The sequence below is a fragment of the Perca flavescens genome, chromosome 4 (genome assembly GCF_004354835.1).
Source record: "Perca flavescens isolate YP-PL-M2 chromosome 4, PFLA_1.0, whole genome shotgun sequence".
NCBI classification, from domain to species: domain Eukaryota; kingdom Metazoa; phylum Chordata; class Actinopteri; order Perciformes; family Percidae; genus Perca; species Perca flavescens.
This window is the reverse complement of record NC_041334.1, coordinates 32615309-32633470: the sequence shown is the minus strand read 5'-3', so window position 1 is coordinate 32633470 and position 18162 is coordinate 32615309. Positions and strand designations below refer to the sequence as shown.

Below are 18162 nucleotides of genomic sequence, written 5' to 3'. Positions count from 1 at the left end.
ATATGTAGGCTGTCTGGTTGCTTGGAGCTGAATGCTTTAATCCTACACATCTGAATATAATTGTATAAAATTATTTAAAGTCATCATTAAGAGTTTAATTTTCACTCGCTTTACAAAAGCTCCGACCCATGTAATGTGAGAATAAATACCCTTTGTCTGACAACTCAAAACATGTTTTTAGGACTCTTCTCAAATTGACATTGACATACTCCGTTCCTTATCTCATGTAAGTCTTTTACGTCTTTTTTTCCTCTGCATGTCTCAGTCTGTCACCCACTCATCCACATCTCCTGTCTCCTCTTTCCCCTATTCTATTCTGATTCTATCCTTTCTATCCTTCTTTCTCCCGTGGACTGAGTCCATGTGGGGTGGCGTAGGGCCACGTCTCAGCTCCTTGGGGTGCTGTTTCTTCATCCCCTCTACTCTCCTTCACCTCCATCTCCATGTCTCCATCACCCCTGGAGAAGGTCTTCAAGTCCTGTCTGGCGTGTTGCAGTGTCGTAAGAGTTATTGACTCAAGTCTTCCAACAACTGCTCCACGGACTGGTCTACGGAACTGTTCTTCTGAAAATATGTTATTTGGATTGTGGTTCTGCCATTTCATCGCAAAAAAAAAGTGAAGACTGAGTGGAAAGATAGATGATGTGACACATTTTTTATTCAGAGCTACACTACTGGAGGTAGGCCTACATTCTATGTTCCTACATGTCCCCGGATTTATATTATTCTCGCTGGTTACAGTGATACTGTACAGTACGCTAAGTTTCTGATTTTTGTTGTCTTTTCATTTCTCCTGTTTGTCTTGTTTTTTTTTTGTCCACTTCCATTCCCCTTTCACTCCTTCCGTGCGATTTTCTCTCTCCCCCTCTCTCTTGAACCACTTCAGGCCCCAGTGCTCAGGAGGTCGCACAGCTGCAGGGGCCCATACCCAGGAACCGGCCCCTCTCATCCCTGCTCTCTCCTCCCTCCGTTGTCGGTCTCTCCCCTGATACTCATCCTGGCTAAGACAGGACAATAAAAGTCTGCTATGGTATGATTTTTTTTATTGTCTACAGGGCTTGAGAATATGAAAATAAGACCTTTCTGAGACAACAATGCTGAAGCAACGTGTTGAGTCCTTTCTAATTTAACACTGCAACTAAGCAGCGTTTAAAAAAATAAAATAAAGCCTGGAATTGGCTGTTTTGATTTCCCTTCATCCATTCTTCTCTACTTCATTCTCTTTTCTGCTTTGATCTGCTGTGCAGGCGAGGATGCAATTTGCCAGCTGAGCTCACCTTTGAGGAATCTTATAAGAATTTAGCTTTGGGTAAAACTTGTACTGCCCTCACGGCCATCTATCCACCTATTCATCCCGTCTTCCATCCATTGATTTAGCCATCTATCCATCCATCCGTCCATCCATCCATCCCTTCTTTCTTCCGCCTCCCCTCCCCCCCCCCATCCCTCTCCGCTTATTTCCCAAAGCAGCAAATAATCCCCTGCACCTGCAAAAGCTCCGCACACTGCAGCCTGCCAAGAGTAGAGCGTGTGACCTTGCCTCCATGACCACAGAGTCTGGGAGAAAGAGAGAGAAATGTCGAGAGAGAAAGAGAGTGTTGTCGATAGAGAAGGATGATGAAAGAGCGAGAAAGAGGGAGGGAAACAAAGAGAGAGAGAGAGGATTGCAGTTAGTGATCAGACACATTGAAAACACATTGTGAACCTTGGTCTGCTCAGGGGTCCAGGCTCGCGGCTGGGAACCAGGCTGGCCCGGCTATTTTTGTGTTGCCTCGTCTCCCCAGCGATGTCATGCTACTCGTTTCCCAAGAACTGGGACGGGACAAGATAGGAGGCATGAGAATATGCTGCAGTGCTCCCAACTCCATCACCTTTATACATTTTGTCCAGAGGCCATCATGTTGAAGTACAGTAGGTCATCACATATCAACACATTCTTTCATTGGTTAACAGGTATGTATTGAAGAACTAAAAAACACATATTTGATTAGTAGAGTCGTACAAATATACGCTATACACCAAGGGTCTCAAATTACATTGGGGCCACTGGTCAGGTTGTTCTGTCCAAGTGGGACCACTTGAACACCCCACAGAAAAAAGAAAAAGTTGCAAAACTGCAACTATATACTGTACACTCGTAAGCTGAGCAACTGGCATTTACTTCTTCTTTCCCTCATACATAGAGCATGTTTAGTAGTGTAATGATGCTTGAGATTGTATTCCCGGAGAACGGCAGCTAGAAGTGGCAACACATTAAATATAAAATAATTAGCTGTCCACACCTCTTGAAACCATCTTTGTGGGTCTGAAAACGTCACAGGACTGCTTGCCCAAATGCAACCCGGCTACTGAGTAAAACCACCTGATGTTTTTGTTTTGAGAATGAACACTTTTGTCTATGTTTCTTCCCCGACTAGCTTCAGCAAAGCGATGAGGAGATTGACTATGCAAGGTTAGTCGTTGTATAAAATCCATGTGGACAGCTGGGCTGCCTCGGGCACTGCAAGGTATGATTACTTCTCAGGGAGAGCAATTGAGCAACAGCATGGAGCGATTACTAATATTTTCTTTGTCCATCTCCCCCACCCCCTGCAAGTTGAAGCGGCTGCATGTTATCTCATTCTCCTACGATCTCACACACACACACATGTGGAAATCACAAACGCCACGTGTGCACAACACACGCAAACACAAACACGTAAATACACAGCGTTATTAGACAGAAAAGGAGAAGAACTGGCACAGAGTGAGTACGAGCTCAGGATATGTCATGTGTATTCGATTAGAGGGCAGATTAAAAAGGAGATTTTGTTTTCCACATCAAAGGCCTCGCGCTGGGGGATTCCTCTCTGTCTTTCTCCCTCTCCGAGTCTCTCCATCCCTTCCTCTTTGTTTCATGAATAAATAATAGGTAGCAAACCTGGGAAAACAAACTTTTTGACCTTTGAACCCTCGGGTCAGGGTCAGAGTTTGCACCTGGACAACTTCCCACAGGAAAGAGTTGGTGGGTCTGCGTGCATGTTAGTACATCCAGAATGTGCATGGAGACAACGTTTGTAAGTGCATCTCATTGGTTTCATTTAAGTTCCCATCATGCCATTTGATGCATAATTCCTTGAATTTTCTGTGGCTCTTTCTTGGTGTTCAATTCTAACCTAAAAGTGTTACACCCTCCTGTTTTGCTAATGTTTTTTAAGGTCAGAACAGATGGGGTCTTACTCTACAGTTGCTGTTGGGGAAAAACAACGTAGTGAAAACCACAACATTGTGGAATGAATGGGTGAAGTTATTCACATGAATAAGGAAGTCTGGTGTGAAAAAAAATAAATGTCTGCATAGCGACCAATGTCTAAAATCATTTCATATCGTGGGACTTGTCTGATGAATTTTTATAATTCCCGGACTTTTCCTGCCTGGAATTAGCCTCTCCATGATAGCCCAGAAATTGGAGGGCGAGTTGAACTTAATGCACTCTACAAAAGGAATTGTCTGCTTACTCCTCTTCCAACAGGCCTACAGCAGTTGGTTGGTTTTCTCCCTTTTCCTCTTTCTGATTCTCTCACTCACAGCTGTGCTGGCTCGGTGTGAAATAAAAAGAAAAAAAGGCCATAACTCAGCACATTACTATCCCACAAAGCAGATGGGAGATCTTGCCACACACATGTACTCACGCTCAAATTCCTACACTATGGCTCTTTTTTTTTTATCCTGTTATTCTTAATTGTAAAAGCCTCTGAACATCTTGGTGGTCACTCTAAAAAGAATGGCAGTAAAAATCTGTTTGGTTGCAAAAAATTGCTTTTTCTTCGCCCTCCTCGACTAGTCAGCTAGTCTCTGCCATTGTAACGGAGGAAACGCCTCATTAGCTATTCAGAGCACCATGTTAATACAGAGGATACATATAGGGAGGGCTGGGAGTAGGGAGCCAATAGATGGAGAAGAGGACAAGGAGAAAGATGAGAGGAGAAGAGAGGTCCAGATTCCAGTAGTTCAGCTCTCCGCCAACGGACGTGTCCAGATGGCCTGGAGAGAGAGGGCCTTTGACTGAAGGACAAAGAGACACTTGTGAACGACTAAATCTAACTCTTGCAAATGCACAGACACACACATAAATACACACACACAGCTGTGAAGTGTATTGTTCGTCTTAGCTGGCCGTTAGCTCCTAACATTGATGGAATGTTCGACTGTCCGCCTCTCGCGCCCTTAAGAAATGATGTCACTCCTCCAAAACGCCATCTTCTCAAAGAGAAACAGCTTTTTATGTGTTCAGGGCCACACAATGAAAAGAGAAAGAGGGCACGGAGAGAGAAGGGAGAGATAAAGATATAGAGAGGAATAGAGATGAAAAAAGCTATAAAAAAAAAAGAGACAGATATGCCGGACCGGATATTCTCGTGATAAATTGAAGGCCAGTTTGATGGTAGTTGTGACAACCCATTAAAGCGGAGCGTAAAGTCCCATTTTCGCCTTCCACAGGGGGTTAGGGAATGCAGAGGGTCAGCCTGCTGTAAATGTGTCCGAGCGTAATCACACTATTATAACTTTACTACGGATTTATAACTGAGAATAATTACTGTAAATGATAGTGTTTAGGAAGAGGGGGGATAAAACGGATAGATAATAAAGTCAGTTAGACAAACATTTACGGAAAGATCTGATACATACCTTTAAATATTCCCAAAGTGGAAACTGCACCAGCGAGAACGGGATCTGAAAAACAAGCAGACAGAGTTTCAATCATCAGGATTATCTCAGCATTACTTTTTTATTACTTTTCTGGAGGTTCAGGTTTCATCTTTAACCTCCAATCTCCTGCACTTGTCATTCCTGCAATCTTTGTCTGTTCCCTCTCTCTCTCTCGTCTGACTGCTCCCTTGTTCCTTCTCACTGCTGATGATTAATGAATGAGACGGCCTGTGGTCTGGCAGTCCTGAATGGCTAGATGGACGGTTTGATGGATGGATAGATGGAGCAAACTTGGAAAGAGGAATAGAGGGAGGGCTCTAAAGTGATGGTTGGGGTGCGAGTGTTGCCACTGGAAAGACTACAGTAAATCGGCTCAGGCAGGAAGTTACAGCGGGAGGAAACTGACGGCAGTGCCAAGGCAAGGGGCAAATGACAGTCAGACCACACACACACACACACACAGGAACATACTTTTATACAAACACAGGAATGGGCAAAAACACTAATTCACACAGACACAGAAATATTGTTTTTTAAGAATGACAAACAAAAACACTAATTCACACACACACACATACACACACACACACACACACACACACACACACACACACACACACACACACACACACACACACACACACACACACACACACACACACACACACACACACACACACACACACACACACACACACACACACACGTGTATCCTGTCATCTTGCGCTGCAGGAATGGCAGAGCAGGACAGGAAGGAAGAGAGGGAACAAAAACAAAAACCAAAGAGAGAAATAAATAAAGTGACACTGAGTTGTGTCATCAGTCTTTGATCACAGCAACAAGAGGATCAGTCATTCATACATCTGTGCCAACTCCTCCAACATGTTCCATCAGACTATGTTAGAAGTAAAAGCTTGACTAAATCCAACTTTGAGTCAGCCGGAGCACAAAGACAGTATATTAACTGTGTTCCTGCTCTTGGTGAGCTTATTAAGCAACTGAACTGACTTCCTATAAACACTCTGAAGTAGATAACTTAAAGGGTATGTGCTGCATCTGCTCTCTGAGAGCTCAATATAAAACTTTTAAGATCTTTACAATGACTTGAAGTTAAAAACCCTTTTAAAAGCAAAAGTAGACGTAAAGCTGTCAAAACGGATGTAAATTCAACTGAGCACAGCAAATTACGATGAACTGATAAAAGCCCTGATGTCAAATTGTATTAAAAGTAATTATGACAAATAAAAAACATTTTCTTGTATTATTAAGCCTAATACGGCAAGAAAAGATATTTAAAAAAGTGACGCATCATGTCTGGTAAACAGCATAATACCTTTAGCAACTATTTAAATGGTCTTGACAAGTACTTATATATAATATATTTATCATCATTATTATTTAAAAAAATAAAAGTGGGGTGGCAGTAGCTCTGTCAGTAGGGACTTGGGTTGGAAACCAGAGGGTTGCTGGTTCAAGTCCCCATATGGACATACATACAAAGTATGGTGGTGGACTGGTAGCTGGAGAGGTGCCAGTTCACCTCCTGAGCACTGCCGAGGTGCTCTTGAGCAAGGCACTGAACCCCCAACTGCTCGGGGCACCTTTCCATGGGCAGCTCCCTCACTCGGACATCTCTCCATTAGTGCATGTATATGTATAGGTACTGAGCATGTGTGTGCAATTCAGGCCTGCGTGTAATGTGTGTAAAGACAACACAGTGAAAACATTGTAATTTCCCCTTGCGGGATTAATAAAGTATACATTATTATTATTATCATCATCCTTGTAAACAACTTATACCAGGAATTTCTGAATTGAAAAAAATCTGTTTTATTTTATTCATGTTTTTTAGATACATCCCAATCAAACATTTGATTATTGCTTGATAAGGCAGGCCTGGTACTTGGAGCTAACAGAAATGTTGTGGAAACTCTTCATGTCCATCTAGTCTATCCGGGCATACAGCAGCAAATTCTCTCTGTCCTTGGAGATTATCTAAAAACTGTATTTGATGTCGGGCTGCTATCCAGCCCCCTAAAAATGGAGTGTTATACCATGAGGAGTGTGTACACCTGTATTTTCCAACTGTGGCGAGATGAGAGAGCTTTCAAAAAGAATAAAAGTGCACCTGTCTTTTATTACCACCTCGACAAATTCTGCTTTTTTTCCAGGCCAGGAAGAGAGGGAGAGACAGAAAGAATGGAAGGGGGTGTTGGGTAATAGCCACTATTACTAAATGTGAGCAGAACATATTGTACTGCTGCAAGTGAAAGTACACTGAAAGTGAAACGCAAGTGAACCTATATAGAAACTCATTTCACATTTATACTTAACCATTTGTCTCATAATTGAGTAACTTTAATCTTTGTAGTACTAGATACTGTTATGCGTCAACTTGAAATGTTTGGTGCACAAAAGTAACTGGTGGACTTTTTTTGAACCACTGTAACAAGCGTATAGAGAGATAGAGAAGGATGATTGGTTCTGCAGAGGATCTGGAAAGACTGATCCACCAGTGATTTATTACACACACACACACACACACACACACACACACACACACACACACACACACACACACACACACACACACACACACACACACACACACACACACACACACACACACACACACACACACACACACACACACACACACACACACACACACACACACACACGACAAATGGCAGAATCCAACTGTGTGTTTGTTTGAGTTATAAAATCAAAAATACATGGTGGAGGACATGTGAGCTAATCCCTGTAGTGTTATTTTCTCCAGTTCTAATTGCTTTCCACTCATCTCACATCAACTAGCTCTGACCTGCTAATGCAATACTTTAGCCTGATATTGGTGTAGTAATTGAAGGAGATGACAGACATAATAAATCTCTCAGCTGAATGAGAAATGAAGACAGGTAGAGACAGAAAGAGAAGTGGTGAAGAAAGGGGATTGGACAAGTAATCCATCTCTCCCTCCTTCCCCTTTCCTTTCTTAAACCAGTGCAATCGTCCCACTGTGAACATCCCAATCAAAAACCACATGAAAAACATTTTTCATAACCTTCCTGCTTCTGTAGTTTTTTTTTTGTGATAATTTTTTTTTTAATTAATTAGCACCTTCAGACATACAAAACAATCTCCACAATGTGTGACGGATAACGTCAGATGGCGCACAGAACAAAGAAACACAAATTGAACAAGAACAAAGACCCTCACCTACCACCCACCCTCTGCGGTCTCAAGAAAAACAAAACAGAGTAACAGAAACCAATCTCAATGCCTAATCTCTCTCCTCTAGTTCTTGTGGGGCTAAAGTCATTAAGTCTGCTTTTATTTCAAAAATTCCATCTACCAATTTATTCATAAAGTTTTCTTGCTTTTTATCAGTTATTGATTAAACAGATAACTGTGTTTGTTATTTGACTTATTTTTTTCCAATTGGTTGTTGCAACCCGTGGGTAAAGATGGTCTTGTTTCATATTGTGAATTTGATGCCTGACAAAGTGCTTTGTGAAATAATTTGTACATTGAACTCTCTCTCTCTCTCTCTCTCTCTCTCTCTCTCTCTCTCTCTCTCTCTCTCTCTCTCTCTCTCTCTCTCTCTCTCTCTCTCTCTCTCTCTCTCTCTCTCTCGTTAGGGGTTCACTATATTGCCTGAGGACAATGTGTGGGACCACTTGGTTGTAACTGGCTGGAGGTCCTGAACTTGAAGTCAAAAGGGGACATTTCTCTAACCAGTAGGCACACCGCTTGGTTTTCATATTCTAGGGTTAGGGTTAGTTACAAAGAGGTCTGCCACAAGGGCTGAGGGCACATTCAGACCTGAGCAATGCCATGGTAGACTAGCACACAGCCACGCAGACAGCCATGGTCGTGAAACGCTAGGCTGGCATGAAGGCAGCCAGGCAGCATAAAATCCACACTGCTAACTGCTGACTCTGTCTGATTCCTCTGCCTAGTATAATGCCTCAGCTACCATGGCCTATTCAGCGCCATGAAGCCAAGCCAAGCCAAACATGCTACGCGTGCTTGTGGATGATGGCCACTCAAAAACAGACGGGACTACATAAAGGAACTCCCAGTCAAAAATGATGGAAAAGAGATGTCGGTTAGCATCAAACCATCAAAATGTTTACTTGCAAGCAGATAACTGAGTACTTTTCTTGTTTCAGTGTATCATCTCAGAGACTAATAGTTTAGCTCTGTTGCTGTAAATGTGCTAAATTATCAGTTAGCGGAGGTAATCACTAGTCTGAAGAAAGAGCAGTAGTGATGTTTAGGTCTATTGAAAACGACCTCTGCCTGCCAAAGCTTTAGTAGCACACTCAAATCCAGCTTGACCCAATTAGTAAACTTCCATGGCTATATGAGGAGTAACCGAATCATAATGATAACCATGGAGACGAACGTAGCCAGTGCCATTAACATGTCGAGGTCTGCAAACATGACCTATCACTTGACATACAAATCTTGCCACAAAAAAAACACACACTCAAGTAACAGAGGCATAGGTCGTCATTTCTAGAGCTATGGAATAGGGAAATTTAAAATTGCAAAAATGTAAACATAGTGGATTTTTTCAGCCATGCCAGCAGCTCAACAATTGGATAGATCGGCATGGAATTCTGTACACATATTCATGGTCCTCAGAGGATGAATTCTGCTGACTTTGGTGAATCCCCTGACTTTTCCTATAGTAGCACCCACAGGTTGACATTCATGGTTCAGAGTGACATGTCTTGACAACAGTTGGATGGATTACCCACTAAAAGTAATTTATCATGCAAAAATGCCAAACATTCTCTGGTTCAATCTTGTAAATTGTGATGATTTTCTGCTCTTTTTTGGGGGCTTTATTTTGCCTTGATAGTGATAATGAAGTGCAATTGGCTGCACTGAATACGTTTACCTTTTAACTTGTTTCACTCTGGACTAAAGCCATTCTGAAATATTTCAGCAATCTTCTGTTCACCATTGAATTTCTGGCCCTCTAATACATCTGGCTGTCTGAAATATATCATCCTCTTCGGAGCGACCTCTAATTCACCTGGTAGAGCTTTCCCAATGTAGGCTGAGTCCTTGGCAGCGGCACAGGTTAAAAATCCAACACATGGCCCTACTGTATGTCATTCACTCCCTCTCCCCCCTTTCGATCTAAACTATCTAATAAAAAACAAACATAATTTTTAAAGTCTAAATGAAATCTCCGTAAAATTATTGTCTCTCCGTCTACGAATCTACCTTCTTCACCCTGCTGACCCCTCACATCTTCTGATGTGTTGTCATGCTGCACCTCACAATACATAAGGACCACAATTGGTCACCTCTGAGGTTAGAGCTATATATATATATATATATATATATATATACACACATAAACACACACACACACACACACACACACACACACAGTACATCATTGCATACCTGTTTTTGATCAAATAATGCCAAAGTATGACTCTGCGACTTGGCCACAAAGTAAAAACTGTGCTCCAGGAGCTCAGCAGCATCTGGTCCCAAAGCCCACAAACATCTGTGTCATCCAGCTGGCCTCCAGGGACCGGATTCCACTGCTGGGAAACACATGACCAGCTCTCACACAGACCTGCTATCCTGCATGTGTGTGTCTGCATTTTAGTATGAATATGTTGGCATGCTTAATCATATTTCCGCTAGTGTGTGTGTGTGTGTGTGTGTGTCCTTTCCAACTGTATTAATGCTAACTTTATTAGTATTCAGAGAGGCTTCAGGTTGTCACAGGTCCTAAGGCACTCAGCGGAGGGCAGGAAAAACACATGTCAAAATATATTCGCATTGAGCCTGATTGCAGGCAAGCCAGTTGGCTGCAATTTGACAAATGACATTTAATAGGTCATACTGCAGCCTCTGCATACTGATGAGCATTTAGAAGGAGAGAGAAAGAGTAATGAAGATGGATATTAAGAAGGAGACAAGCAGAGAAATGTATAGATGGCCAAACATTATAAATTATTACATTATTCATAGTTTCCTTTCATCTCTTCTTCTTTAAAACATCTATCTGCTGCTACTGTGGAATGGTTCTTTAAAACTAACTTTACTGGAAACCAAAATTCAGATGCTTTCCAACAAAATGTAACAATTTATCTTAGCATGTCTGACATTACGCATAATATAGTACCACTGAGATGTTATAGAGCTAGTTTGTACCTCCGACTTAACATCAACAGTGCACTAGAGACTTGATGCTATGAAAAAATAGGTGTATAGCTGATGATGATAACAAATAAACAGATAAACCACAGTTTGGGACAAATTAAAAGGGCTAGATGAAAAAGTAAGGGATTACCAAAGTAACAATTCATTCTCTGAGGAGCATGGAAGTCTGTACTGAATCCATCTAAAAGTTATTGAGAAATTTCACTCAAAACCACTAAGTAACCTGCTAGTGGTGCTAGAGGAAAAGTCATCATTTATCATAGTCATAGGCATTCATCATCTGGGCACCATGAATATCTGGAACTAATTTCATGGAAATCCATCCAATACTTGTTAAGATATTTTAGTCTGGACCAAAGTGGTGGACCGCGCTGCGAGCGTTGCTATAAAGGAATTGAGATTTAAACACAGCCTACCTAACTGTGGCAAGTAAATTAAAAAAACACACAAAATGTTAAGTTGACTAAACATTTTGATTACATTATTGTATGCAAGATACTAAGGATTATAAGACTTCAGTTCACTGAAGCATGTGACAGCGCTGTACTGGGTTCCCTTTACGCCTTGAAGAAAAAGTTGACCCCCCCCCTCCCCCTCCCCCCCTGACTGTCATTGTATAATTCACACTCTGTTGCTCTCACTACAATGACAAATCACATTGTGTGGGGCTCATATATTTTACTGCTATATTATGAAATCCCAGACACAAATAATAGTGTTCAGAAAACCACTACTCACGCTCTAACTCAGTCAAGATCATCTGTATAGGGCTGTGCAATTAATCAAAATTTAATCGTGGTTATGATTTCGGATCCCAATGATCATAAAAACTGAATAATCGAGAAAGAAAATGATTTAGCTCATTACGTTTTGCAAGTAAACTCTATCTTCTCTTGTGTTCTGAATGAAAAAAATCAAGTTTAAATAGGAAAAGTATCAAGGCAAATTTCACAGTTGTATGTGTTTTTTACTGTTGATTTATTTAAAAGGTCCCATGGCATGAAAATGTCACTTTGTGAGATTTGTACATTAATATGCGTTCCCCCAGCCTGCCTATGGTCCCCAAGTGGCTAGAAATGGCGATAGGTGTATCCTGCTCTGCCTTTGAGAAAATCAAAGCTCAGATGGGCCGATCTGGAATCTTCTCATTATGAGATCATAAGGGGAAAGGTTACCTCCCCTTTCTCTGCTTTGCCCGCCCAGAGAATTTGGCCCACCCATGAGAGAGAGAGAGAGAGAGAGACATCATGGCTTTCAAACGAGCAAAGTGGCAGTTGTTCAAGGCCACACCCCCAACCTCCACCTTGCCCCCCCTCTCTCCCAAGGGGGTAAGCTTCGCTTCAGAACTCGAACCTCCGATGGCACCATTTTGTTGCTACAAAGCGATCACCTCTTGTTAGCATTCCATTGACCGCCATTTCTTTTTTTACGTCACTTGACTGCAAATAACTTTACATCTGAAGCGTTTAAAGACTATTTGTCCATTGTTTATTTCTAAAGAAACACGACAATGTATAAAAGGCTCCTTACCTTGTACCTCACATTATGGCTCCGTAGCAGACGTTTTTGTAAAAATAAGCTAACGATTGTGTCATAACCAAGTGACTTACTGTCGCATAGTAGAGATATTACCGTATAGTACAGGAGAAGCTTGCAGGCAGTTTCGACTTACATTAGCTGTTTAGGTTTAACTACTAATGTTAACTAGCATGTTAGTGATCAATAATTAGCCTGTGCTTATGTTATCTCCTTACATATACCTACACTCTCAGTCTCTGTAAGATTGGAAATGATTGAGATTTCTCTTGTCACAGCTACCAGAAGACTTACAACTTTCAGACACGTTGCTCACGTCACATTTACGTTGTCTCTGTCAGTTGGAGGCTGCGCAGTAAAGCAAGAGATCACCGGAAAAGTGCTTCTAATAGCCTTCACTGGTCTCCGTCCAGAGCAACGGGGTCTATTGGTCCATTATATATATGTCAATGCTCTCTCCTCCTCAATAGCTACAGACCCAGAAATGGCACATACTAAGGAAAGCTCATTGTGGGACTGGATCAATTGGCTGTAATTCTGCACCAAGGCTGAATTATGGGAAAGAGACTTCAGATACAGTATTAGGGGACCACTAAGGTCTATATAAAAGCATCCAAAGAGCACCATGTCATGCGACCTTTAACTTCTTCCACTGTTTTTGTAAGTTCAATCATTGCAACATCTTTCCAGAAGTCAACGAGTAACTGTGTTAAATTATCGTGATTTCAATACTGGCCGAAATAATAGTGATTATAGTTTTTTCCATAATCGAGCAGCCCTAAATCTGGTGCAATCTTGAAGCCAACAACTTAACGCACTTACAACTCATTCTTCTCTTGCCACCAGATTTGGAGCAAAGGAGCAAAAGAGCAAATGATTCATGAGCCAGAGAAGTCTGCTGGATCCTGTGTTATTATTAGATACTGAATGACCATTTCAAAGTCATTTGGCAAAACCTCCTACACCTGTGGATTTGGAATTTACTAAATGTACCATTTCAAATGAGACAATGTGTACTCTCTCAAATTCAATTTATAAAAAGGAAAATAAAATCAACAATGGCTCTTTTCAAATGTTTAAGTAGTCATTTTAAGAAATGGTGAGTCACTAAAGAGTTCAGGTTGAGATTAGAGCAGCCTTTTTTTTTCAGAGCCTTTTACAGCAGTAGTTTTTCAACTACATCACAATCTATCAGGCTCAGCATTTCCCCCTGTACTCTGATACTCTTTTCGTAGTAGAAAAGTACACCCTGTAGACCTGAACTTGTGCCCAACACTTACCTTTGACAGTCAGACAAAGAATAAATTAGATTACATTTTTATGGGAGAGAAGAGAAGGCAGATGGGAGTCAGATGGTGAAGCAATTGACAGCAGGCTTATTCAAAGTGAGGAATGACTATGGGCCACATGAAGACCAAAAGACACACACGTACACATGCAGGGGGAAAAATTATACTGGCCAGGCGGAGCAAAGCCGCTAGTCTAAGTCCACATTTATTACCTGATAATGCAACAGGGCTGTAAGCTGGATTCACTTGCCAAAGTCAGACTCAAAAACATTCAGACACACCCACATTCCATCTGCTGTGTGTCACAAAAGTATGAAGAGGAATTGACTGTGGTGACACAGTGATAACAAACAGACAGAGATCAGATTTTAATATGTTGAAAGCTGATAAAGTCATTAATCATGGAAAAAAGGCAAGTGGACAGGTGGTTGGACACCTCTATATGCGACAGTGCCAAGTGTTCATCCTCAGTCTTAGAAAGTGAGCGGGAAGAAACCAGACCTGTTTGCCTGTCAGTTAAAGGACAATCTGTATATATGGAGACGTAACACGCACACAAGAACACACACAAACAAAATTACAAGAACAAGCACTAAGAAACGCACAGTTAAGTACATGCCAGAGAAAGAGCGCGCGCGCACGCACACACACACGCACACACACACACACAGTGTTACTGGTTAGTGCTATTCTAATGAAGTATGTCAGAAATGCGATAAGGGTGCATGTTGCAATGCCCTGACTAAACGATGAGTGGGGGGCAGCAGATATTCCCCTAAAATAACTCCAGCTAGACTGTCTTTGAATACTAGCTTGAGCAAAGGGGATTTTTTATTTATTTTATATATATATATATATATATATATATATATATATATATATATATATATATATATATATATATATATATATACACACACACACACACACACACACACACACACACACACATATATATGGCAGAGCCACCGCTTAAGACGTCTTTTGCGGGGTGGAGGTATGCCCATTACTTCAAATTAGTCGCGTGAAAGGACAAAAACTTCTGTGTGTAAATTGTGCCCAGGGCACAAACACCTCTCCAGCGCCGCGAACACAACATCCAATCTAAGCTAGTTGCTAAAGACCCCCGGACCTTGAGATGAAAAGAGCATGTTGCCGATAGAGCTGCCTTGTGGCAGCATACTGTACATAGTGGAGGAAAAGTTGCCTCTTTCGAGAGTGGAATCGCCGTCTTTCTGAAACTGGGCAAAATACAGATAATGAAGAGTGGACAGCCGCCAGTAATTCTTGACAAATTTTGTGCCGATTGCTTTGTTGTCAGCTTTGTGGTATTAAAGAGCATAAAAGATAGAGCTTGTGTATGTCCTCATTATAATAAGGGTTTGTGTTGATCTGGGCATACACGAGTTTTAACTTTATATTGTTATTTGGCAAGTCATTTATGGTGCATTTCAGGTTCTGTTACGGAGTAATCCAAAAGTAATGTAACTATTAGTGTAACTAGTTACTTTCAGCAGTAAGGCATTACTTTTTTAAAGTAACTAGTAGTGTGTAATCTATTACTTTTTTTTGAGTAACTACGCCAACACTGGACAGTGCCCATCACTGAAAGTCGATAAATGATAATATATCACATTTTCATCCAGCTGTAGTGAGTAAGCATTGTAGGGTAACTGTAACAAATTCAATATGTATGGGCTGTTAATTATTTCCCTATTATGGGCAGCTCTATGTTATGTTTCTAAACACTGGACACAGGTCGGGAGTGCGTATATGAGCTAATGTCACACCTAGTTACTGCAGTGACACGAAACACGTTACACCTGGCAGTGACGCAGCAAAAACCCTGGCTAAACATAGGAGCACAGGAGGAATTTGTTTGTGTACAATCTAGTAAGAGTGTGTGTGTGTGTGTGTGTGTGGCACCCAAGTACACCTCAGGGACATAGGGGTTCAGGGCCTTTTAAATAAATAATCAAACACATAAATAAAGTCAATCAATAGAAGGAGCTTGATCCGGCACTCCGGGCCTGTGTTTGGCCTCTCACTTCATAAGAGAGGCCTGGGGGAGAGAGGGGGAAAAGGGAGGGGACAGAAGGGGAAACTGAGAGTGCCAGAGAAAAAAGAGGGAGAGGGAGAGGGAGAGAGAGAGAGAGAGAGAGAGAGAGAGAGAGAGAGAGAGAGAGAGAGAGAGAGAGAGAGAGAGAGAGAAGGTTGGATTACTTCTCTCTTGGTGGTTGTATAGTGCTGGTTTAGCCAAGGCCTGCTCTCCCTATTACAGAAAACAGACCCCCATATGCTGTCTCAGAGCAAGCACACACACAAACACACACACACCTGTCTTTACACTTCCCTGAGGCACACAAATCATATGCCTATCCAAACCAAAACCAATAACACATACAAAGCATCACTCCCCTTGTGCTTAAATTTGTCACAGATTTGAGTGTTGGCTATGCAGTTGTGAGCATCCTGTGGCATGAGCATAAGTCCAAGTCCCTTTAAGGCCTATAGTGTGCAACTATGGGGAGTGTTCTGCCTTAAGCGACTAGCAATCACTCATCCCAACCTTTTCCAGCTCGCCGGTGCTGTAAAAACTAGAACAAGAGTGAGTGCACTTGCTGGAGAATTCCATCTGACAGTTTTTAATGCCAAGGGCAGCCCCGAGTGTGTGTGTGTGTGTGTGTGTGTGTGTGTGTGTGTGTGTGTGTGTGTGTGTGTGTGTGTGTGTGTGTGTGTGTGTGTGTGTGTGTGTGTGTGTGTGTGTGTGTGTGTGTGTGTGTGTGTGTGTGTGTGTGTGTGTGTGTTTAAACAAGCCAAACTAGGGAGAGGTTTGAGTGGCGGCACATCTCCCGTGAGCAAATCAAATCACACCTGGCCCGCGCTCCCGTAAGCCGCCGCAGTCTGGCGAATGTCAGCACAGGGCATTAATATTCCCGACAAATTAAGACTTGTTCTGAAGTGGAGGGGGAGAGAGGGAGAAGAGGAAAAAAGGGAGGAAGGGTGGTGGTGGTGGTGATGGGGGGGGAGGAGGGGGAAGAGAACAGTGAGCTGGCAAAAATTCAAGAGAGCAATTCCATCGACATGAGAGAAATGCTTCCCAGAAACTCTGAATAATATTTATGTTGTGCTGGTGATTTTGTTCTTCCTCCCACCTGTGTGCAGCTTGTTCCAAAATGGACGCCTGATACAGCAGAACAGGCACGAAAGGGGAAAACAGGAACGTCCTTAGCAACAGGCACCTGATGCTTCTTTTTCTCCACAGACTTTAACGAAGGGATTTTAAGTATGGCCTGTTGCTAATGCAACACTGTAGTGAAGCGGGAACATTCTCATGTAATGTAAAATGTAAAATGCTGAACATGATTATTGGAACTTTATACTTTGTAAGAAATAACATCCTCACCGTTTGTCTTTGCACATGGGGAAAACATGCTGTGCTTAATAGATAATTTATTGGTTATATATCGACCCAATGAAAGAGGACTGTCACAGCCACTGACAGATGACATCGATGGCAGAGTGCATATTAGCCAATGAATGGTGGTGTGGTGTGACACAGGATGCCCTGAGGGTCGACCAATTAGCTGCTGACAGGAAGAGAGATGTATGGCTGCCTGAGGGTCTGGCTGAGGCGAGGAGTAAGACGTGGGAGAGTGGACGGAGAGAAAATGTGTTGGTGCTAAGCATGGGAGAGGTTGAAGGTTTAGCGTTGGCCTCGTTACACAGATGGTTGAGAAGCGTAGAGGCTACTGAGCAGCATATTTCTTAGTTTTTCACCGCCAAATGGCCCTTGCACTGACATGAATGTTCGGTATCACTGACAAGTAATAAGAGAAATGTACTTTTCAATATTATCTACTGTATTCAGGATTTGGTATGTGTGTGTCTGTGCTATGTTGAAGAAAAATATATACAGAAAATAATTCAGCCAATATAGCACTTTTTAAAACACAGTTACAAAGTGCTTTACACACAAAGTATAAATGCATGAAGTAAAAAAACATTACAATGAAAACACAGCTCTGAATTGTGTTTTTGTGTGGAAGCCAGACTTCTTTGTTGTACTACACATTGCTGCAGCTCCACTTTTCACCCTGTGTTGAGCTCTCTGTTTTAGGTACTACTGTTCCATCTTTGTTGGGAGTCGCACATGTGCAGTAGCTAGGTAAGGACAACTATCCAGTCAGAAGCAGAGTATGAGGGTGTGCCACGCTAGCAGCTAGGCGAGCATTATAACGTGTGTTACAAACACACGTTTGTCACGGAAGTAAAGGCTGGACTACAATAGAGCTGTTTGGAGCAGTTGGTGAACAGTGTTTTCTGTTTGAGATGGTAAGTCCCTTTAGGGTGGACTTTGGGCTTTTTCACTTCGTAAACCTATAACGTGCACAAAAAATATATAGCCTATAACACGATAAAGGAAAGGGAAAAAGCCAAAAAGCAT

At 41.9% G+C, this 18162-nt stretch overlaps 1 protein-coding gene across 1 annotated transcript in view; it reads right to left on the bottom strand.

The window, feature by feature from the left end:
• The window catches only part of slc25a26 (solute carrier family 25 member 26), a 52205-nt gene that overhangs the window by 12437 nt on the left and 21606 nt on the right, over positions 1 to 18162 (bottom strand). The window contains exons 6-7 of the mRNA XM_028577001.1: positions 4669 to 4713; positions 1488 to 1557 (exon numbers count right to left, since the gene is read on the bottom strand). Coding sequence (XP_028432802.1) covers positions 1488 to 1557; positions 4669 to 4713 — 115 coding nt within the window. The remainder of the gene's footprint in view (positions 1 to 1487; positions 1558 to 4668; positions 4714 to 18162) is intronic.